Source organism: Oncorhynchus mykiss, chromosome 11 (assembly GCF_057628025.1).
Source record: "Oncorhynchus mykiss isolate SJ-2025 chromosome 11, ASM5762802v1, whole genome shotgun sequence".
In the NCBI taxonomy this organism is placed as follows: Eukaryota; Metazoa; Chordata; class Actinopteri; order Salmoniformes; family Salmonidae; genus Oncorhynchus; species Oncorhynchus mykiss.
In genome coordinates this window covers 64265195-64289663 of record NC_143032.1, presented here as the reverse complement: position 1 = coordinate 64289663, position 24469 = coordinate 64265195, and the positions used below count along the sequence as shown (strand labels likewise).

General features: G+C 43.5%; 1 protein-coding gene across 3 annotated transcripts in view; it reads left to right on the top strand.

The window, feature by feature from the left end:
• Nucleotides 1–24469, top strand: part of cltcl1 (clathrin heavy chain like 1) — a 42792-nt gene that overhangs the window by 3096 nt on the left and 15227 nt on the right. For all 3 annotated transcript variants that reach the window (XM_021621794.3, XM_090190916.1, XM_021621792.3), the window contains exons 2-22: nucleotides 4040–4247; nucleotides 8765–9033; nucleotides 9205–9366; nucleotides 15018–15131; nucleotides 15506–15679; nucleotides 15930–16127; nucleotides 16432–16632; nucleotides 16963–17115; nucleotides 17369–17491; nucleotides 18212–18349; nucleotides 18426–18590; nucleotides 18668–18848; nucleotides 19489–19652; nucleotides 19744–19869; nucleotides 20037–20179; nucleotides 20360–20594; nucleotides 20687–20809; nucleotides 20902–21047; nucleotides 21205–21388; nucleotides 21592–21784; nucleotides 22636–22793. In XM_021621794.3, the coding sequence (XP_021477469.3) occupies nucleotides 4040–4247; nucleotides 8765–9033; nucleotides 9205–9366; nucleotides 15018–15131; nucleotides 15506–15679; nucleotides 15930–16127; nucleotides 16432–16632; nucleotides 16963–17115; nucleotides 17369–17491; nucleotides 18212–18349; nucleotides 18426–18590; nucleotides 18668–18848; nucleotides 19489–19652; nucleotides 19744–19869; nucleotides 20037–20179; nucleotides 20360–20594; nucleotides 20687–20809; nucleotides 20902–21047; nucleotides 21205–21388; nucleotides 21592–21784; nucleotides 22636–22793 (3558 nt within the window). The remainder of the gene's footprint in view (nucleotides 1–4039; nucleotides 4248–8764; nucleotides 9034–9204; nucleotides 9367–15017; nucleotides 15132–15505; nucleotides 15680–15929; nucleotides 16128–16431; nucleotides 16633–16962; nucleotides 17116–17368; nucleotides 17492–18211; nucleotides 18350–18425; nucleotides 18591–18667; nucleotides 18849–19488; nucleotides 19653–19743; nucleotides 19870–20036; nucleotides 20180–20359; nucleotides 20595–20686; nucleotides 20810–20901; nucleotides 21048–21204; nucleotides 21389–21591; nucleotides 21785–22635; nucleotides 22794–24469) is intronic.

The following is a 24469-nucleotide window of genomic DNA, read 5'->3' as shown; positions in this document are numbered from 1 at the left end:
AGCTGTGTTTAGTCTAATACTCCTTTTTCCCAGGACTGACTGACTGACCCTACTCGTGTGTGTTCGTGGAGACTTATTCAATGTAAATGGATCAGTGATCTGTGCCCTTTAGTATTTAATTTATGATACATTGTGTTTGTTAGTCTATTAGCAGATGAATAATGTATTTTGGGGCTCAGTCTGGGACAAATTAGGTTCTACATTATGTAGGCCAGATGTTGCTGAAAACACCCAACCTTTGCTTTAGCTCAGTGGGCTAATGGAGTCCATGAGTCTCACAAAAGTCCCAAGTTCAATACCCTGTAGTTTCGCCTCAGTCTGAGTCTGCCCTAGTGAGAGGGAGAGACCTGTGAGGTATGTAGCCAGTCATAAACAGATTGGCCATAGGGCACTTTGAGCAAATGCCAGATGGGCTGGTCCATCTTTGGGTCAGTTTTTTTGTGTGTTTTTGGACATAAATAATTACCATTATTTGGCAAAAAAATTGTCTGGTGTGTTAAATGCCTGGGTTGATTTCTGGTCCCAGTCAGTCTCTGTTGCCTGTCCATCAGCTGGTTGCCTTTCAGCTCCCTGCTTTGGGATATTACTCTCCAGTACTAACAGAAGAGCAGCGCCCTGCTTTGGGATATTACTCTTCAGTACTAACAGAAGAGCAGCTCCCTGCTTTGGGATATTACTCTCCAGTACTAACAGAAGAGCAGCTCCCTGCTTTGGGATATTACTCTCCAGTACTAACAGAAGAGCAGCTCCCTGCTCAGGGCTGTTGCTGTTGTCTCCACTAATAGACAGATTAGGTAAGCAGGCCAATTTAACCCATAAAATCACATCAGGGCAGGAAGGGGAAGTGAGATCATGATCATAATGCCCAGCAGAGCACCTCTGACAGCACTGCTGTCGGCTGGAACAGCTCTGTCTGCACCGGAACTAATGGCTGATGTCCAGCCAACCAGTCAGTCTTATTACTGCTTACCACCCTCCTGCACAACACATTGATATGGACAAAGCCTAAAGAATGAAACTCTAAAAATAACACACCCACACCAGTCTCTCTCAGTTGAAACAATACACCTAACTGGAAGGAGCTGTCCTAAACTATAGTCTATTTTTGTTAGCCTATATTATTGACTTTTTTATAGCAAGAGTGGTGATACTGAATATGGCAGGCTAACATGCCATTAAACTGACAGCTCAGGAATTTTTGAAAGATGAGAATCTCTACTTTTTTTCTCATATTTTTCTTAATTTATTTATATTAAATATTTATTTTGAAAGACTAAAGTATCAGCTATCACACCATGTAAAGGAACAACCTAACTCTTTAATTTCTTCATAAAATGCAATGAACTGGATTTAAGCCCATGTCAACTCTGTCAGACACCATTTAAAGGCATTAACATTTTCACATTTGTTTTCAAGCGTTTAAAGGACTTGATTGTGTAATTCTAACATTAGATTATTCAAATATGTCATATAGATATCAAGTTATTTTTTATTTCATAACGCTGTATAATGCTCCAGCGCTCATTTAGTTTGCATTTTGGCATGTTTTTCTAGATTCAGCACGTTAAACATTTTATAAAACAAACATTATCTGTTACATTTAGACAGCAAATGCATTGTTTAAGTGTATGTTGCAGAACAGTAATATAAATATTTTTTTTCTCAATATTGACAAATTGATCTTAAGGGGGTTAGCCATCAGTGACGGAGTTGATAAGTCACTGACGGACTTGACAACAAGTACTAACAGACCTATTTTTGCCTTTAAAAATAAAAGTTCAACAATAATTTTCAAATGTAGAAAATTATTCATTTGAAAATCCTCCCAAAAAATCGTAACAATTCTATCAGCTTTTTCAGCACTCTGATGGAATTGATGTTAGAAAAAAATCTGAGTTGATGTTTTACGAAGTTGACAAACACAATCCCCTTATTCCAGTGGTAGTCAAAGTAGAAATGTAGTTTTACCTCAGTTGCTTTATGACTCTAAAACCTAATTTAAAATAAACATATTTGAACCAAAATGTATATCCTATCTTGGAGATAGCATTGACAGTTTGGTTGTGACCAAGGTGATTTCAATATTGTTTAAATCTCTCAAAATTCTATAACTTGACAGACCATGAGTAGTCCTGTTGTACTACATGTGAGGAAGACATGGTGTAGTTCATTCCTGATTTATTTATGATTGTAGAGAAATCTGTTTTTCTTCTTAAAAGGTTAAATCCACGTAATGTTTTGTTTCCTTGCCACTATACTAACGAGTATCGCGATACTGGTATCTTCCCGGCTCTATCAGATAATGTCTCAGTTAATATTCATTATTATTATCGTTTTTAGAAAATGTAAAGCCAGAGGAATGCAGAGAACAAATCTGAGCTGTGTTATTAGCAAATACAATACACTTAGGACTAGAGTACATACACATTTAGGCAGGCCTGCCGCCTCAGATGCTGCGTTTAGACAGGCAGCCTAATTCTGATCTTTTTTTCCCACTAATTGGTCTTTTGACCAATCAGGTCTTTTTCAGAGCTGATATGATTGGTCAAAACGCACGCGTGTGCGTTTCAATGTGTGCACAGAGATTGGGTTCTGAAGACACTGGGTTGTGGTTGCGAGTGATTTAGTTTGGAATGTTCTATGAAGGAGGGCAGCGGGGAGATGCTTCCAGTGACTCAGCCACCCCTCCCCAGGCCTTTCACAAGCCCTGTATTATAGGAACTCCTCTCTCTAGACATGGTATGTCCTCCCTCCCCTATTGCCTTAGCTTACTCACCCCCCCATCTTAATCCATCTTTCTGTCATTCTGGGCTAAGTTACAAATGACATCCTATTCCCTCTAGTGCACTACATTTAGGGAATAGGGTTCCATAGGACTGCCATACTGCCTCCCCTCCTCAGCCCAGCTCTCCTCATTAGGACAACAATGAGCTCAATGATGGATATAATTTACTACTGAGGATCACGCATTCCTATCTGGAGATCTATCTCTTTTTGAAGAGTATGACCTGCTGGGAGAGTTCACATCTAATCTAACTCTAGGTCAGATCTATGTCCCAATTGGCATCCTATTCTCTATAGGGCATAGGACCCTACATGCACTAGGGAATAGGGTGCCATTCGGGGGGGACACTGGAGATCAGGGCACATTCTAGGCCTACCCGGAAAGCCCTCCCATCTGAGTCTCTGAAACCACTAGCAGAGGCCTGACCTGAATCAGCCAGTGTTTATGGTTACACAGCATTTGTATTTTAGTCTGCTGTTTACATTGTATTTACTTAGAAATAACATAATAGCATGGTAATTAAATAGTAATTATTGTTTGGCGTTTGAGATTCTCTCAAGCACTACTATGTAGAGTTTGGTATTTGGGAGTGTTGGGTTATTTGAATTAAATAAGTTGCGGAAAATGACTGTTACTGTATGTTCTGGTATAATGCCTCAGTAAAAGCCAGATTAATAGCAGCTGTCACAGCACATAAAGCTTTCCAGAGTCATCCTAATACCCTGTTGTTGTCTGCCTGCCCTATGCCATGTTTCCCAGGCCTGACTGTGCTGTTTATGTAACTCCACCTAACCTTCTCCTTGTAAAACAACCTTTAAGAATATCCTTCTGGAAAATTGGACCAGAACAGCAGGTATTTTAATAGAGTAAGTGTTTAGAGAATTGTTTTCCCTGACCCAAGGCAAATGTTATCAACTGGCAACTTTAGTTTTTTTTCATCCTTGTACGACTCCAGAAAATATCAGTTGTAGATTCATATCTTTACATTGTGCCACTGACTGCACTGCCCAATTCCAAATGACCCCTTGTCTGTACTGTACACCTAAGCGCTGGTGTAGTCCTAAAGGATTGGTTAGATATGAGCAATAATGGCACACATTTCAACTAGCCCAAAAGAGGTCAAATACCCACATTGCTAATTTCAAATCCATTGATCTGTACTACACGTGTTTAGGGTTATTGGTTGACTACAGCAGTTGCCTCTGAAATACTTAGATTGCATTTAATGGCTGAGTGTGTTGCGGTGTGTTTCAGCTGCAGAACCTAGGGGTGAATCCGGCCAACATCGGGTTCAGCTACCTGACCATGGAGTCTGACAAATTCATCTGCATCCGGGAGAAGGTGGGTGAGCAAAACCAGGTGGTGATCATAGACATGGCTGACCCCAATAACCCCAGCAGGCGACCCATTTCCGCTGACAGCGCCATTATGAACCCTACAAGCAAGGTCATCGCCCTGAAAGGTAGGCTACCACCACGACCCCACATCCTTGTGGATGAGTCCCAAATGGCACCCTATTCCCTATGTAGCAAACTACTTTTGACTAGGGCCCATGGCACACTGTGTAGGGATTAGGGTGCTATTTGGGACGCTCCCTGACACCCCTGCTCCCTGACCCCTGCCCTCACTGCTCCTTATTCCACTGGTGTAATACAACCAACAAAACGCTCTGTTGCAATGCACTTACTACGTAGTTACTTGTTAATCCAATGCTGTTACTAGAGTAATTAAATCATTATCACTGGGGCGGCAGGGTAGCCTAGTGGTTAGAGCATTGGACGACCAGCCGAAAGGTTGCAAGTTCCAATCCCCGAGCTGACAAGGTACAAATCTGTCGTTCTGCTCCTGAACAGGCAGTTCAGCCACCAACCCATCATTGAAAATAAGAATTTGTTCTTAACTGACTTGCCTAGTTAAATAAAGGTCAAATAAAAAAAAATTACTACATGAGAAACCTATTTCAACATCATGTTTGTTCTGAAAAAGTTATCTAAAAGCAATAGTGTGTTATTTAGCATTATAAACTGGGTGGTTTGAGCCCTGAATATCAGACCGTGTGACAAAATGTTTATTTTTACTGCTCTATTTACGCTGATAACCAGTTTATAATAGCAATAAGTTACCTCTTGGTTTTGTGGTATATGGCCAATATACCACGGCTAAGGGCTGTGTCCAGGTACTCTGCGATGCGTCGTGCCTAAGAACAGCTCTTAGCTGTGGTATATTGGCCAAATACCACACCCCCAGGTGTCTTATTGCTTAAGTATAGCACACAGGATTGCTGTTTATGTAACTCCAACTTTAACATAGCTGTCAAATGCAGTGTTGGGTGTATCTGTGTTATAATGCACTATTTCCTCCCGTGCTGTAAAAACAAAAGTCAGTGCACTCAGACACATTGCCTAAATGTACTAAATTGGTCATGTAAATTGATTTTTACGCCACTGCTTCTACCCCTTTGTCAAAACACAGGCGCATTTAGTCTTCTGTCGGTTTCGGTTTGCCTTACTTCTAATGCTATCTCTTCAGGCTTTGCACATCTCTTTTTACCTCTCTCTTTCCCCCTCGTTTTTTCTTTGACTGACTCTTACCTTTCTTTCCCTTGCTTTCTGTCATCTATCAGAGGGTGAGTGTTCCTCTCGCTCTCGGTCTCGTCTCACTCTTTTTCTTCTCTCCCTTTTTCTATCTCTGAGATGTCTGCTTTGCTCTCAACCTATTTTTCTCAGACTGACTCTTGGCTTTCTTTCCCTTGCTTGCTTTCTTGTCACCTTCTCTCAGACGGTGAGTTCCTGCCTGTCACTCTCTGTCTGTGGTGTTATCGCTGTCTTTGTGTCTGTGGTCTCTGGTCTGTCTCTTCTGTCTGTGGTCATCATGTCTCTCATAAAAGCTTCCCTTCCTTCTTAACCAAATTTATTGAAAATGAAAAACACAAATTATCTAATTTACAAAAGTATTCACACCCCTGAGTCAATACATGTTAGAATCACCTTTGGCAGTGATTACAGCTGTGAGTCTTTCTGGGTAAGTCTCTAAGAGCTTTGCACATCTAGACTGTACAATATTTGCACATTATTCTTAAAATAATTCTTCAAGCTCTGTCAAGTTGGCTGTTGATCATTGCTAGACAGCCATTTTCAAGTATTGCCATAGATTTTCAAGTAGAAGTCAAAACCGTTACTGGCCACTCAGGAACATTCAATGTTGTCTTGGTAAGCAACTCCAGTGCATATTTGTCCTTGTGTTTTAGGTTATTGTCCTGCTGAAAGGTGAATTTGTCTCCCAGTGTCTGTTGAAAGCAGATTGAACTATGTTTTTCTTTAGGATTTTGCCCTGTGCTTATTTTTATTCCATTTGTTTTTATCCCCCCAAAATTCTCTAGTCCTTGCCATTGACAAGCATACCCATAACATGATACAGCAATTACTATGCTTGAGAATATGAAGAGTGCTACTCAGTGATGTTGGATTTGCCTCAAACATAACACTTTGTATTCAGGACATAAAGTTAATTTCTTTGCCACATTTTTTGCAGTTTTAGTTTAGGGCCTTATTGCAAACGGGATGCAAATGAATTTTTAAAGTAATTTTTTTTGCGTGCTTCCTTTTCACTTTGTAATTTAGTATTGTGGAGTAACTAGAATGTTGTTGATCCATCCTCAGTTTTCTCCCATCACAGCCATTGATTTGAACTCTTTTAAAGTCAGGATTTGCATCATGGTGAAATCCGAGTGATTTTCTTTCCTCTCCGGCAACTGAGTTAGGTAGGAGGCCTGTATCTTTGTAGTGACTGGGTGTATTGATACACCATCCAAAGTGTAGGCTAATTAATAACTTCACCATGCTCAAAGCGATATTCAATGTGTGCTTTTTTTACCCATCTACCAAAAGGTGCCCATTTTTGCGAGGCATTAGAAAACCTCCTTGGTCTTTGTTTGTAATTCACTGCTCGGCCGAGGGACCTTACAATTATCTGTATGTGTGGGGTACAGAGATGGGGTAGTCATTCAAAAATCATGTTAACACTGTTATTGCACAAAGTGAGTCCATGCAACTTATTATGTGACTTGTTAAGCACATTTTTACTCCTGAACTTATTTAGGCTTGCCGTAAAAGAGGGGTTAAATATTTATTGACTCTAAACATTTCAGCGTTTCACTTTTTAAATTAATTTGTAAACATTTATAAAAACATAATTCCAACTTTGACATTATGGGTATTGTGTGTGTGTGTGTGTGTGTGTGTGTGTGTGACACAAAATCTCAATTTAATCAATTTTAAATTTGTGCTGTAACCCCAAAATGTTGAAAAAGTCAAGGGGTGTAAATACTTTGAAGGCACTGTATTCTGATTCCTTCTGAAAAGTAACTAAATCGATGAGATCGTTTGGATGAGCATTCGACTCTGTACATTTGAATCCACACTTTGTAACTGTCTCCTGACTGTGACATCTCAAGTGTGGAACTTTTCAGTTTGTCAGTCCCCCCCACAAACACAGACACCCACACATGCTTTTATGAGAACCGTACATGCTAGCATGACCTGTTGTATGCTGGTTGACTGTGTGTGTGGTATACCTCATCAGATATCATACACACTAGGAGGTGTGTGTGTGTGTGTGAGGTATTCCTCTCCATCTCTAGATCTCTCTCTGCAGCGTACCAGGTATGTCGTACCTCTTCACCTACGCGTGGTGGTCTCTGAAACCCGCATCTATTCCTCACTCACTGTCTAAACCTGAAACTATAGGACATGCTGTCAGTACTGGTCTAGTTTCATCTTTAAATGATGTCCTTCGGGCTTAGTTCCATTTACAATGGTTGTCATATGGGAGGTTAGTAAAGGATGGAGTTTTATTTCCTCACTAATTTCTCTCAGCATGCCAGAGACTAGAACAGTTCCATAGTAGCCAACACTGATTATAGTAGCTCTCTCTCACTATCCTTTAAGTAGCCTGCTAGTTCAAGTGTTTCCCCTATACTGATTTAGCAGTGTCGTCCCGCCGCTGCTAAAACATTGCCGCCACTCCCAAATATTTTTCTCTCTCTCCAATTTCGATCTTGTCTCATCGCTGCAACTCCCTAACAATCTCGGGAGGCGAATGTCGAGTCATGCATCCTCCAAATCATGACCCGCCAAACCGCGCTTCTTAACACCCGCCCGCTTAACCCGGAAGCCAGCCGCACCGTGTCGGAGGAAACAACGTTCACCTGATGACCAAGGTCAGCCTGCAGGCGCCCGGCCCCCCACAAGGAGTCCCTAGAGCGCAATGAGCCAAGTATAGCGCCCCCCCCCCCCCCCCCCCCGGCCAAACCCTCCCCTAACCCGGACGAGGCTGGTCCAATTGTTGACCGCCCTATGGGACTCACGATCACGGCCAGTTGTGATACAGCCCGGGAACAAACCAGGGTCTGTAGTGATGCCTCTAGCACTGCGATACAGTGCATTAGACCGCTGCGCCACGTTCTGTGTCTCTGTTAGAGCACTTGGGCCTGGAATTTGTGATGCATGTTTGTATGTATGTCTATTTATTTACCTTTTTATTTCACCATCCATGTAATTAAGAGATTCAGAACATGTTCTCCTTTACAGGAACAACCTGGGGAAGAGTTCCACAGTTGTTCCGGAGGATCTGTCTGCTAGATACTATATATTAGGTCATTGAGTGTATTATCTACCTATCGGCCTCGCTCTTTATCCCCACTCCGGTCACGCTCTTTCACTGGACAGGGAAATAGCACACTTTTGACCCATCATGGAAATCCAGTTTGCTGGGAACTTAAAGGGATTGTTCAAACAAAGTACAAATCTCATGGAGACCTGGAAGGAAGTCCATTGTCCTGGATAGTCAGCTAGCTACCCAAAGATGCAGTTCACTAGCTACAGTTTAGCATTAGCTTCATTCACTGTATCTCCCATAGATATAGAACAATATTATGAATTGTTATATTGGTCTCTCCTCTTGCCCTCCCTTTGTCCTCAGCTGCTAAGTGCCTGCAGATCTTCAACATTGAGATGAAGAGTAAGATGAAGGCTCACACCATGACAGAGGAAGTCATGTTCTGGAAGTGGATCTCTGTCAACACCGTCGCCTTGGTGACTGAAGCGGCCGTCTACCATTGGAGCATGGAGGGGGACTCTCAGCCAATCAAAGTGTTTGATCGGCACGCCAGTCTGGCCGGTTGCCAGATCATAAATTACAGAACAGACGAACAGCAGAAGTGGCTTCTGCTTATCGGTATCTCGGCACAGGTATGCACACACCCACGCACGTCTTATACACACCCGTAGTTCACAGCACACACATCAGACATACAGTGTACGTTAGGGAGGGTTTGTGTTCTAAAAGCACCGTACTTTGGTCCTTTTCTAGCATGTTCAGACAGTGAGGACATCCCCTCTTCTCTCTCCTCTATCCTGCAGCAAAACCGTGTGGTGGGGGCCATGCAGCTGTACTCTGTGGACAGGAAGGTGTCCCAGCCCATCGAGGGACATGCTGCAGCCTTCGGAGAGTTTAAGGTGGAGGGCAACACCAAAGCCTCCACTCTCTTCTGCTTTGCTGTGCGCAGCCAGGCTGGTGGCAAGGTGAGAAGAGGACACTGGGGGATATACAGGCATGGTGAACCTAGTTCCAGTTCAAACCAGGACTCACCATATATGCATGTGCAATATTAATGCCAATCACTGTTAAGACTTGTGCAGACTTGTTGTTTTGTGGTTACTGTATGTTACTATGTGGTCATAATGCAAAATGCATACGGTCGTGTGTGGTCAGTGTGTTGCTGTGGTTAGTATGTTACTGTGGTTGTGTGGTTAGTATGCAGTAAGTATGTTACTGTGGTCAGTATGTTACTGTGGTTAGTATGTTACTGTGGTCGTGTGGTTAGTATGCAGTAAGTATGTTGACATGTATGGTCAGTGTGTTACTGTGGTCAGTATGTTGACATGTATGGTTTGTATGTTACTGTGGTCAGTGTGTTACTGTGGTCAGTGTGTTACTGTGGTCAGTGTGTTACTGTGGTCAGTATGCAGTAAGTATGTTGACATGTATGGTCAGTATGTTACTGTGGTCAGTATATTGACGTGTGTTACTGTGGTCAGTGTGTTACTGTGGTCAGTATGTTACTATGGTCATGTGTGGTTAGTATGCAGTAAGTATGTTGACATGTATGGTCAGTGTGTTACTGTGGTCAGTGTGTTACTGTGGTTAGTGTGTTACTGTGGTTAGTATGTTACTGTGGTTAGTATGTTTCTGTGGTCATGTGTGGTTAGTATGCAGTAAGTATGTTGACATGTATGGTCAGTATGTTGATATGTATGGTCAGTATGTTACTGTGGTTAGTATGTGGTCAATATGTTACTGTGGTTAGTATGCGGTAAGTATATTACTGTGGTTATGGGTGGTTAGTATGCGGTCAATATTTTACTGTGGTTAGTATGCGGTCAGTATGTTACTGTGGTTATGGGTGGTTAGTATGCGGTCAATATTTTACTGTGGTTAGTATGCGGTCAGTATGTTACTGTGGTTATGGGTAGTTAGTATGCGGTCAATATTTTACTGTGGTTAGTATGCGGTCAGTATGTTACTGTGGTTATGGGTGGTTAGTATGCGGTCAATATTTTACTGTGGTTAGTATGCGGTCAGTATATTACTGTGGTTATGGGTGGTTAGTATGCGGTCAGTATGTTACTGTGGTTAGTATGCCGTCAATATGTTACTGTGGTTAGTATGCCGTCAATATGTTACTGTGGTTAGTATGCGGTCAGTATGTTACTGTGGTTAGTATGCGGTCAATATGTTACTGTGGTTAGTATGCGGTCAATATGTTACTGTGGTTAGTATGCGGTCAATATGTTACTGTGGTTAGTATGCGGTCAGTATGTTACTGTGGTTAGTATGCGGTCAGTATGTTACTGTGGTTAGTATGCGGTCAGTATGTTACTGTGGTTAGTATGCGGTCAGTATGTTACTGTGGTTAGTATGCGGTCAGTATGTTACTGTGGTTAGTATGCGGTCAGTATGTTACTGTGGTTAGTATGCGGTCAGTATGTTACTGTGGTTAGTATGCGGTCAGTATGTTACTGTGGTTAGTATGCGGTCAGTATGTTACTGTGGTTAGTATGCGGTCAGTATGTTACTGTGGTTAGTATGCGGTCAGTATGTTACTGTGGTTAGTATGCGGTCAGTATGTTACTGTGGTTAGTATGCGGTCAGTATGTTACTGTGGTTAGTATGCGGTCAGTATGTTACTGTGGTTAGTATGCGGTCAGTATGTTACTGTGGTTAGTATGCGGTCAGTATGTTACTGTGGTTAGTATGCGGTCAGTATGTTACTGTGGTTAGTATGCGGTCAGTATGTTACTGTGGTTAGTATGCGGTCAGTATGTTACTGTGGTTAGTATGCGGTCAGTATGTTACTGTGGTTAGTATGCGGTCAGTATGTTACTGTGGTTAGTATGCGGTCAGTATGTTACTGTGGTTAGTATGCGGTCAGTATGTTACTGTGGTTAGTATGCGGTCAGTATGTTACTGTGGTTAGTATGCGGTTAGTATGTTACTGTGGTTATGTGTGGTTAGTATGTTACTGTGGTTAGTATGCGGTCAATATTTTACTGTGGTTAGTATGCGGTCAGTATATTACTGTGGTTATGGGTGGTTAGTATGCGGTCAGTATGTTACTGTGGTTAGTATGCCGTCAATATGTTACTGTGGTTAGTATGCCGTCAATATGTTACTGTGGTTAGTATGCGGTCAGTATGTTACTGTGGTTAGTATGCGGTCAATATGTTACTGTGGTTAGTATGCGGTCAATATGTTACTGTGGTTAGTATGCGGTCAATATGTTACTGTGGTTAGTATGCGGTCAGTATGTTACTGTGGTTAGTATGCGGTCAGTATGTTACTGTGGTTAGTATGCGGTCAGTATGTTACTGTGGTTAGTATGCGGTCAGTATGTTACTGTGGTTAGTATGCGGTCAGTATGTTACTGTGGTTAGTATGCGGTCAGTATGTTACTGTGGTTAGTATGCGGTCAGTATGTTACTGTGGTTAGTATGCGGTCAGTATGTTACTGTGGTTAGTATGCGGTCAGTATGTTACTGTGGTTAGTATGCGGTCAGTATGTTACTGTGGTTAGTATGCGGTCAGTATGTTACTGTGGTTAGTATGCGGTCAGTATGTTACTGTGGTTAGTATGCGGTCAGTATGTTACTGTGGTTAGTATGCGGTCAGTATGTTACTGTGGTTAGTATGCGGTCAGTATGTTACTGTGGTTAGTATGCGGTCAGTATGTTACTGTGGTTAGTATGCGGTCAGTATGTTACTGTGGTTAGTATGCGGTCAGTATGTTACTGTGGTTAGTATGCGGTCAGTATGTTACTGTGGTTAGTATGCGGTCAGTATGTTACTGTGGTTAGTATGCGGTCAGTATGTTACTGTGGTTAGTATGCGGTCAGTATGTTACTGTGGTTAGTATGCGGTCAGTATGTTACTGTGGTTAGTATGCGGTCAGTATGTTACTGTGGTTAGTATGCGGTCAGTATGTTACTGTGGTTAGTATGCGGTCAGTATGTTACTGTGGTTAGTATGCGGTCAGTATGTTACTGTGGTTAGTATGCGGTCAGTATGTTACTGTGGTTAGTATGCGGTCAGTATGTTACTGTGGTTAGTATGCGGTCAGTATGTTACTGTGGTTAGTATGCGGTCAGTATGTTACTGTGGTTAGTATGCGGTCAGTATGTTACTGTGGTTAGTATGCGGTCAGTATGTTACTGTGGTTAGTATGCGGTCAGTATGTTACTGTGGTTAGTATGCGGTCAGTATGTTACTGTGGTTAGTATGCGGTCAGTATGTTACTGTGGTTAGTATGCGGTCAGTATGTTACTGTGGTTAGTATGCGGTTAGTATGTTACTGTGGTTATGTGTGGTTAGTATGTTACTGTGGTTAGTATGCGGTCAATATGTTACTGTGGTTATGTGTGGTTAGTATGCGGTCAGTATGTTACTGTGGTTAGTATGCGGTCAGTATGTTACTGTGGTTAGTATGCGGTCAGTATGTTACTGTGGTTATGGGTGGTTAGTATGCAGTCAATATTTTACTGTGGTTAGTATGCGGTCAGTATGTTACTGTGGTTATGGGTGGTTAGTATGCGGTCAATATTTTACTGTGGTTAGTATGCGGTCAGTATGTTACTGTGGTTATGGGTGGTTAGTATGCGGTCAGTATGTTACTGTGGTTATGGGTGGTTGGTATGCGGTCAATATTTTACTGTGGTTAGTATGCGGTCAGTATGTTACTGTGGTTATGGGTGGTTAGTATGCGGTCAATATTTTACTGTGGTTAGTATGCGATCAGTATGTTACTGTGGTTATGGGTGGTTAGTATGCGGTCAATATTTTACTGTGGTTAGTATGCGGTCAGTATGTTACTGTGGTTATGGGTGGTTAGTATGCCGTCAATATGTTACTGTGGTTAGTATGCCGTCAATATGTTACTGTGGTTAGTATGCGGCCAGTATGTTACTGTGGTTAGTATGCGGTCAGTATGTTACTGTGGTTAGCATGCGGTCAGTATGTTAATGTGGTTAGTATGCGGTCAGTATGTTACTGTGGTTAGTATGCGGTCAGTATGTTACTGTGGTTAGTATGCGGTCAGTATGTTACTGTGGTTAGTATGCGGTCAGTATGTTACTGTGGTTAGTATGCGGTCAGTATGTTACTGTGGTTAGTATGCGGTCAGTATGTTACTGTGGTTAGTATGCGGTCAGTATGTTACTGTGGTTAGTATGCGGTCAGTATGTTACTGTGGTTAGTATGCGGTCAGTATGTTACTGTGGTTATGTGTGGTTAGTATGCGGTCAATATATTACTGTGGTTAGTATGCGGTCAATATGTTACTGTGTTTATGTGTGGTTAGTATGCGGTCAGTATGTTACTGTGGTTAGTATGCGGTCAGTATGTTACTGTGGTTAGTATGCGGTCAGTATGTTACTGTGGTTAGTATGCGGTCAGTATGTTACTGTGGTTAGTATGCGGTCAGTATGTTACTGTGGTTAGTATGCGGTCAATATGTTACTGTGGTTAGTATGCGGTCAGTATGTTACTGTGGTTATGTGTGGTTAGTATGCGGTCAGTATGTTACTGTGGTTAGTATGCGGTCAGTATGTTACTGTGGTTAGTATGCGGTCAATATGTTACTGTGGTTAGTATGCGGTCAGTATGTTACTGTGGTTAGTATGCGGTCAGTATGTTACTGTGGTTATGGGTGGTTAGTATGCGGTCAATATGTTACTGTGGTTAGTATGCGGTCAATATGTTACTGTGGTTCGTATGCGGTCTGTATGTTACTGTGGTTCGTATGCGGTCAATATGTTACTGTGGTTAGTATGCGGTCAATATGTTACTGTGGTTAGTATGCGGTCAGTATGTTACTGGTTAGTATGCGGTCAATATGTTACTGTAGTTAGTATGCAGTCAATATGTTACTGTGGTTAGTATGCGGTCAATATGTTACTGTGGTTCGTATGCGGTCAGTATGTTACTGTGGTTAGTATGCGGTCAATATGTTACTGCGGTCAGTATGCGGTCAATATGTTACTGTGGTTAGTATGCGGTCAATATGTTACTGTGGTTAGTATGCGGTCAATATGTTACTGTGGTTCGTATGCGGTCAGTATGTTACTGTGGTTAGTATGCGGTCAATATGTTACTGCGGTCAGTATGCGGTCAATATGTTACTGTGGTTAGTATGCGGTCAATATGTTACTGTGGTTAGTATGCGGTCAATATGTTACTGCGGTTAGTATGCGGTCAATATGTTACTGTGGTTCGTATGTGGTCAATATGTTACTGTGGTTCGTATGTGGTCAGTATGTTACTGTGGTTAGTATGCGGTCAGTATGTTACTGTGGTTAGTATGCGGTCAATATGTTACTGTGGTTAGTATGCGGTCAGTATGTTACTGTGGTTAGTATGCGGTCAATATGTTACTGTGGTTAGTATGCGGTCAGTATGTTACTGTGGTTAGTATGTGGTCAATATGTTACTGTGGTTAGTATGCGGTCAATATGTTACTGTGGTTAGTATGCGGTCAATATGTTACTGTGGTTAGTATGCGGTCAGTATGTTACTGTGGTTAGTATGCTGTCAATATGTTACTGTGGTTAGTATGCTGTCAAAATGTTACTGTGGATAGTATGCGGTCAATATGTTGACGTGTGGTCGTGTTGTGTTCCAGCTGCATATCATAGAGGTGGGTCACCCGGCCACAGGGAACCAGCCATTTACCAAGAAGGCGGTTGATGTGTTCTTCCCTCCCGAGGCGCAGACAGACTTCCCCGTCGCCATGCAGGTAAGGACCCCTAAAGACCCAGCAGGGAAGGCTTAGGGTGGCTCTCAAAATGCCTGAATGAAATTAATGAGTTGTGCAGTATATCAGAAGGGTTAGACTAACTCTGTTGGCTGGGAGGTTTTCTTTCTGTGTATTTAACCAATACAACTGAAGCTGTTTGTGCTCGGGTTGTGTTTTCCCTTATCTTATTCACTTATCTGCAACCTGCACACACACCTCTCAGTTCAGGTTTCTTTAACTATTAAAAACCTTAACTGCCGTTCAACAATGTTGATAGGAATTTGTCTTGGTGTTGTACACTGCTAAGAGATCCCATAGTTGTCGTTGGCCCATACACAGGGTGTAATAGCTGTACCCCATGATTCTGAACTCAGATTGGCACCAAGCATGGCGTGATCTACCTGATCACTAAGTATGGCTACATCCACCTGTATGATCTGGAGTCGGGAGTGTGTATCTATATGAACCGCATCAGCGCTGAGACCATCTTCGTCACCGCCCCCCACGAACCCACCTCCGGCATCATCGGGGTTAACAAGAAGGGACAGGTAAGAACTCCTCTAAATCCCATCAGAGTTACCGTCTGTATACTACAGGAACACTAGAGTTATTTAGTTTTTTTAGTGGATACATGTGAAAGCATATACACATAACAAGCTATTCAGAGTTAATCATCCATTGATTGACTGATTTGATTTGGGTGGTGTACCAAATTGCAGCCTATTCCTTATGTTGTGCTGTACTTTGAATAGGGCTTTGTTCAGTAGCAGACAATTCATTTGATGCATCCCCCCTCAGGTGTTGTCAGTGTGTGTGGAGGAGGAGAACATAGTTAACTATGCCACCAACGTGCTGCAGAACCCAGACCTGGGCCTGAGGATGGCCATGCGTTCTAACCTGGCCGGGGCAGATGAGTTGTTTGCCAGGAAGTTCAACACGCTGTTCGCCCAGGGTTCCTACTCCGAGGCTGCCAAGGTGGCTGCCTCCACACCAAAGGTAGGTCAGACCACAGGGCCAGGGGAGAGGAGATGATCTGTTCGGTCTGGAGGAGGGTTACAGTAACTTTCCTGAAATTCCAATTGGAGGATTCCCAGAATAAGGAGGGAATAAGCAGGATATCCAGAAACCCCCAACCAGAATTTTTGGAAGACCTGGGAATTTGGGGAAAGTTATTGGAATTTTGCAAACCTAAGAGGAGAATATTGTCTTTGAATATATCCTCCTTAGCTTTGTTATACACTTCGCTACAATAACACTATATTGTCCTCTTCCTCTCCTATACTCCCCCTCCCTCCTCCAGGGTATCCTGCGTACAGCGGAGACCATCCGTAAGTTCCAGAGTGTGCCAGGCCAGCCGGGCCAGGCCTCTCCCCTGCTTCAGTACTTTGGCATCCTGCTGGACGAAGGCCAGCTCAACAAGTTTGAGTCTCTGGAGCTGTGCAGGCCCGTGCTACAGCAGGGACGCAAGCAGCTGCTGGAGAAGTGGCTGAAAGAGGATAAGGTAAGACTGACTGGAGATTCAGCTGTGGACTAGACAGTTTTGCCACATTGACATGGTAGTCATTTAGCAGATGCTCTTATCCAGAGAGACTTACTGTTGGTGCATTCATCTTAAGATAGCTAGGTGGGACAACCACATATCTGTCATAGTAAGTACACTTTTTGTCAATAAAGTAGCTATCAGCAAAGTCTGAGCTAGTACAATGCTCACACACACTATGTAAACAGGAGTCCTTTAACAGGGTCCATTGAGACTTTCAACCTGTTCCCTTTGTATATTTACTCTGAAATTGCAGTATAGCTACAGTTGATGTACTGTGTGTGTGTGTAGCTGGAGTGTTGTGAGGAGCTTGGTGACCTGGTTAAGGCAGTAGATCCTACTCTGGCCCTCAGCGTCTACCTCAGGGCCAACGTACCCAGCAAGGTGATCCAGTGCTTCGCTGAGACCGGACAGTTCCAGAAGATAGTGCTTTACGCCAAGAAGGTACAATTCACTTCCAGAGTGGATGGACATCTCTTTGGATGTGTTGCAAATTGCACCCTATTCCCAGTATAGTGCCCTGGTCAAAAGTAGCGCACTATGAAGGGAATATGGTGTCATTTGGGATGCACAACTCTCATAGTATCTCATAGCATTTTCCTCTATGAATTCAGATTTGGCATGGGATCCTGCTTGTCTCATCAGATGACGGTGTTGTGATGTGGCCTCCCTCTCCCCCTCTCTCTCCCTGGTGTAGGTGGGCTACTCTCCAGACTGGGTGTTTCTGTTGAGGAATGTGATGCGGGTCAGTCCAGAACAGGGTCTACAGTTCTCTCAGATGCTGGTTGCAGATGAGGAGCCCCTGGCCAACATCAACCAGGTAACAGACACTCACACACACTGCCCAGTGTGGGAGCCTCCCGGTTTGTTATTCCATGTGGGAGAGCAATGCCAGGAATTCTCTGACTGAGTGAGCCTTCCTCCTTTTAATGGCATATCAACTTTCCCTTCCTCCTGTCTGAACTGGCTCTGGGTACAAGTTGCCCACAACCACAGATTTAGGTTGCCTATTCCCAACATGGTGCACTACTTTCAACCAAAGCCCTATGGGCCCTGGTCAACTTTAGTTCTCTATATAATAATAATAATAATAATAATAATAATAATAATAATAATAAGATGCCTTTTTGGACACACGCCTATAATCATGAGTTTAGAGGTAATGTCATGCTACCTGATGATTCCCACATTCTGAATGGAATTCTTTCAAATGAATATTATACTGTCTTCCTGTTGGTTCCTTATAAGCTGCTCCTTTGAGAGCAAATCCCCCTCTGAACCTTAGCTCTTAGGTACTAAAGTATAGCAGATTGGAGAGGTTCAAAATGTATACCGTAGCATATCAGAAAGTGGTGCAATTACCATATTACTTATCATACCTAAACGATTGTTTTGGGATCTACACGGTGTCAATGGCACCAGAGGTTGTATTAGGGTTGAGAGCAATCTGATCCAGTAGTGTACTCCCTATGACACTTGATTACCTCTTTCTCTCCTGTGATTGGTTGCTGATGTCCCCTCTCTCTCCTGATTGGTGTAGATAGTGGATGTGTTCATGGAGGGCAGTCTGATCCAGCAGTGCACCTCATTCCTATTGGACGCTCTGAAGAACAACCAGCCAGCCGAGGGACACCTACAGACACGCCTACTGGAAATGAACCTCCTCCATGCTCCCCAGGTAAACACACACACCTTTCATTATGTCAGTTGTGTTTCTATTGGTCCGTTGTATTATAACTTGTGCGTGTATCCAGGTGGCCGATGCAATCCTGGGAAACCAGATGTTTAGTCACTATGACCGAGCCCACATCGCCCAGCTGTGTGAGAAGGCTGGGCTGCTGCAGAGGGCTCTAGAGCACTACACTGACCTGTTCGACATCAAAAGGACTCTCGTACACACACACCTGCTCAACCCTGAGGTATGTACCTGTAGGTGTGTTTAAATGTATCCTCTGTGTGGGATGTGTTGTAGTAACCCTATCCTCTCTCCCTGCAGTGGCTGGTGAACTTCTTTGGCGCCCTGTCAGTAGAGGACTCTATAGAGTGTCTTCGGGCCATGTTATCAGCCAACATCCGACAGAACCTTCAGCTGTGTGTCCAGGTGGCATCTAAATACCACGAACAGCTGGGAACAAATGCCCTGGTGGATCTCTTCGAGTCCTTCAAGAGCTTTGAGGGTATGTCTGGATCTGGCCTATTATGTTTTAAAACGTGTCAGCTTGTGACCTGTGTGTAATACAATACAATGTAATATTATTATCTACAATGTATGTTCTTAACTCTGGGCAACATGGGCCATGGAGGCTCACAGGGATATTGGTATCCACAGCACTCCACCAATTATAAATTGTTAAACTCAATACTATTCCCCATTTTATAATTATTTTACATGAATGCACTGTAATTTAAGCTTGTAAAGTGTTATCTGCCTCATGGCAAAATGAGTAGAATTGCGGGAAATTAGCTTGAAAACTGCAAAATTTTCTCTCCGATGCCAAGAGGCGGCCTTTAAAAATGATATTTTCCCATGCCTGAGACTTGGTTTATCAGCCATGTACTGCAGAATCCAAAGTAAAACTCCTTGTAGGTTATTTTTATTGTACTTGAGTCTGATTATGAGGTGGTCCCTGGTGAATTTGCTAACACAAAAGGGGTATACCATGGGTTTACATCTCCTACCTTTGCTGTCCTCTCTTTATGGTCCTATCGCCCCAAAAAGACACACAACCCCCTTCTTTTTTTATGTGTTGGTTTACCTGGGCGGCATTCACAGGGAAACTAGGAATCCAATGTGAAACGGTGTTCTTCCTCCCCTAGGTGTGTTCTACTTCCTGGGTTCCATAGTGAACTTTAGCCAGGACCCCGACGTTCATTTTAAATACATCCAGGCGGCCTGTAAGACCGGACAGATCAAGGAGGTGGAACGCATCTGTAGAGAGAGCAACTGTTACGACCCGGACAGGGTCAAGAACTTCCTCAAGGTACCAGGGCGACCCTAGCAGGGTTGGTTGGGGGAACGTTTAGCACAGTCGTTAGTCTAGCAGACTACAATCTCGCTTTCTCTCTCATCAGGAGGCTAAACTGACAGACCAGCTGCCTCTGATCATAGTGTGTGACCGCTTTGACTTTGTCCATGACCTGGTTCTCTACCTCTACCGCAACACTCTGCAGAAGTACATTGAGATCTATGTTCAGAAGGTAAGAGTCATCAGTCTGGCAGTAGGCACAGTGAGGAGGAACACAGCACTGCAGGGAAGGAAGATGAAACATGTCAAGATACCTTATTGTTGGTTTTACCAATAGCATTAGCTATCCTAGAAATATTTTCTGCTGTCATTGCCTCGCATTGATGTGTGTGTGTGTAGGTGAACCCTAGCCGGCTGCCGGTGGTGATAGGAGGTCTGTTGGATGTAGACTGTGCTGAAGAGGTCATTAAGAACCTGATCTTGGTGGTGAGAGGACAGTTCTCCACAGACGAGCTGGTGGCGGAGGTAGAGAAGAGGAACAGGTACAGACACACCACTTACACACATGGTCTCCAACACTGTCTGCTCCTGTACTTCCTCAACATTTAGTCTTTCAGGCCTCTTTTTCCCCCTGTGAGACCATACTTCAAATTCCAAGTATTGTGTGTGACTTAGGTGTTGGAAAGGGGCTCTCAGAAGTAAATTTTGCGTGTCCCCCCCAGACTGAAGCTGTTGTTGCCGTGGCTGGAGTCTCGTATCCACGAGGGCTGTGAGGAGCCGGCTACTCACAATGCCTTGGCTAAGATCTACATAGACAGTAACAACAACCCGGAGCGCTTCCTGAAGGAGAACACCTTCTACGACAGCACTGTAGTGGGGAAGTATTGTGAGAAGAGAGACCCCCACCTCGCCTGTGTCGCCTATGAGAGGGGCCAGTGTGACCTGGACCTTATCAAGGTCTGAGCACGCACGCACGCTCGTACACCCTCCCACACACACACACGACTATGATGCATTGATTGATGTGGTTTCATTGTGCTCTGTTGTAGGTGTGCAATGAGAACTCCCTGTTCAAGAGTGAGGCTCGCTACCTGGTCAGACGGAAAGACCCAGAACTATGGGCCAATGTTTTAGAGGAGAACAACCCTTATAGACGCCAACTCATAGACCAGGTCAGTAGAATACCCTCTCATAACCCTGTGTTGGTAAACTGTGTTTTACCTGCTTCCTTGTGTTCTGACCTGTGGTAACTTGTGTTGGCCAGGTGGTGCAGACAGCTCTGTCAGAGACCCAGGACCCAGAGGAGGTATCGGTGACTGTCAAGGCCTTTATGACCGCTGACCTGCCCAATGAGCTCATCGAACTACTGGAGAAGATTGTACTGGACAACTCAGTCTTCAGCGAGCACCGGTCAGTCACCACACGTTTTCTCTCTCACTCACACACACACACTACTTGGCACCAAAGTTAAGCTTCGAGGATGAGAAGACTAAAATATTTCAGAAGTTCTACTAATATCTGTGGTTGATATCTTATCTAGCGTCTTTATCTTCTGTTTCTCCTCCAGAAACCTCCAGAACCTGTTGATCCTGACGGCCATCAAGGCAGACCGTACACGTGTGATGGAGTACATCAACCGCCTGGACAACTACGACGCCCCAGACATCGCTAACATCGCCATCAGCAACGAGCTCTTTGAGGAGGCCTTCGCCATCTTCAAGAAGTTTGACGTCAACACCTCCGCCATTCAGGTAAACAAGAGTCTGAAGATGATCCAAATATTTAGCTAATCATTGTATCTGCTTTATTTCAATGCACCAATAATGCTTTGCTTTTCTTTGTGCTCCTTACAAATATTTGATCACGGTACCCTCTATTTAATACCAATAATACTTTTCTTTGTGCTATTTACTCATTCACACAGCGTAACCATACCGTCCACCTGTGTCTCTAGGTTCTGATCGAGCATATCAGCAACCTGGACAGAGCCTATGAGTTTGCAGAGCGTTGTAATGAGGCTGCTGTATGGAGTCAGCTGGCCAGAGCCCAGCTCCAGAGAGACCTGGTTAAAGAGGCCATCGACTCCTACATCAAAGCTGACGACCCGTCAGCCTACATGGAGGTGGTCAGCGCGGCCAGCAAGAACGGTAAGACAACACATCACCATAACTAAGCTACACTCACCACCGAGTTCAAAACTGCCTCTGGAAGCAACGTCAGCACAAGAACTGTTCGTCAGGAGCTTCATGAAATGAGTTTCTGTGACCGAGCAGCTGCACACAAGCCTTAGATCACCATGTGCAATGCCAAGCGTCGCCATTGGACTCTGGAGCAGTGGAAACGCTTTCTATGACGTGATTAATCCGCTTCACCAACTGGCAGTCGGACTAATCTGGATTTGAAGGATGCTAGGAGAACGCTACCTGCCTGAATTCATATTGCCAACGGTAAAGTTTGGTGGATGAGGAATAGTAATCTGGGGCTGTTTTTTGTGGTTTGGGCTAGGGAAATGTTAACGCTACAGCATACAATAAAATTCTAGATGATTCTTTACTTCAAACTTTGTGGCAACAGTTTGGGGAAGGCCCGTTCCTGTTTCAGCATGAAATGCTTCTGTGCACAAAGCGAGGTCCATACAGAAATGGTTTGTTGAGATCGGTGTGGAAGAACTTGACTGGCCTGCACAGATCCCTGACCTCAACCCCATCGAAGACCTTTGGGATGAATTGGAACGCCCACTGCGAGCTAGGCCTAATCGCTCAACATCAGTGCCCGACCTCACTAATGTTCTTGTGGCTGAATGGAAGCAAGCCCCCGCAGCAATGTTCCAACATCTAGTGGAAAGCTTTGCCAGAAGATTGGAGGCTGTTATAGCAGCAAAGTTGGGACCAACTCCATGATTTTGGAATGAGATGTTCGACAAGCAAGTGTCTACATACTTTTGGTCATGTAGTGTATAATGTTTGTGTGTTTGTAATGTATGATGTGTGCATTGTAGATAACTGGGAGGATCTGGTGAAGTTCCTTCAGATGGCTCGTAAGAAGGCCCGGGAGTCCTACGTAGAGACAGAGCTCATCTTTGCTCTGGCTAAAACTGGCAGACTGGCCGAACTAGATGAGTTTGTTAACGGCCCTAACAATGCCCATATACAACAGGTAAAGGTGTCAAATACATATAAAATGCTGATATACAGTGCCTTCGGAAAGTATTCAGACCCCTTGACTTTTTCCACATTTTGTTACATTATAGCCTTATTTTAAAATATATTAAAATGTTTTTTTTCCTCATCAATCTACACAATACCCCATAATGACAATCCAAAAAAACGTTTTTTAGAAATGTTTGCAAATTAAATTTTTTTTTTTTTTAAACTGATCACATTTATATAAGTATTCAGACCCTTTACTCAATACTTTATTGAAGCACCTTTGGCAGTGATTACAGCATTGAGTCTTCTTGGGTATGACACTACAAGCTTGGTGTATATACAGTGGGGCAAAAAAGTATTTAGTCAGCCACCAATTGTGCAAGTTCTCCCACTTAAAAAGATGAGAGTGGCCTGTAATTTTCATCATAGGTACACTTCAACTAAGGCAGACAAAATGAGAAAAAAAATCCAGAAAAATCACATTGTAGGATTTTTAATGAATTTATTTGCAAATTATGGTGGAAAATAAGTATTTGGTCACCTACAAACAAGCAAGATTTCTGGCTCTCACAGACCTGTAACTTCTTCTTTAAGAGGCTCCTCTGTCCTCCACTCGTTACCTGTAATGGCACCTGTTTGAACTTGTTATCAGTATAAAAGACACCTGTCCACAACCTCACAGTCACACTCCTAACTCTACTATGGCCAAGACCGAAGAGCTGTCAAAGGACACCAGAAACAAAATTGTAGACCTGCACCAGGCTGGGAAGACTGAATATGCAATAGGTAAGCAGCTTGGTTTGAAGAAATCAACTGTGGGAGCAATTATTAGGAAATGGAAGACATAAGACCACTGATAATCTCCCTCGATCTGGGGCTCCATGCAAAATCTCACCCCGTGGGGTCAAAATGATCACAAGAACGGTGAGCAAAAATCCCAGAACCACACGGGGGGACCTAGTGAATGACCTGCAGAGAGCTGGGACCAAAGTAACAAAGCCTACCATCAGTAACACACTACGCCGCCAGGGACTCAAATCCTGCAGTGCCAGACGTGTCCCCCTGCTTAAGCCAGTACATGTCCAGGCCCGTCTGAAGTTTGCTAGAGAGCATTTGGATGATCCAGAAGAAGATTGAGAGAATGTCATATGGTCAGATGATACCAAAATATAACTTTTTGGTAAAAACTCAACTCGTCGTGTTTGGAGGACAAAGAATGCTGAGTTGCACCCAAAGAACACCATACCTACTGTGAAGCATGGGGGTGGAAACATCATGCTTTGGGGCTGTTTTTCTGCAAAGGGACCAGGATGACAAATCCGTGTAAAGGAAAGAATGAATGGGGCCATGTATTGTGAGATTTTGAGTGAAAACCTCCTTCCATCAGCAAGGGCATTGAAGATGAAACGTGGCTGGGTCTTTCAGCATGACAATGATCCCAAACACACCGCCCGGGCAACGAAGGAGTGGCTTCATAAGAAGCATTTCAAGGTCCTGGAGTGACCTAGCCAGTCTCCAGATCTCAACCCCATAGAAAATCTTTGGAGGGAGTTGAAAGTCTGTGTTGCCCAGCAACAGCCCCAAAACATCACTGCTCTAGAGGAGATCTGCATGGAGGAATGGGCCAAAATACCAGCAACAGTGTGTGAAAACCTTGTGAAGACTTATAGTAAACGCTTGACC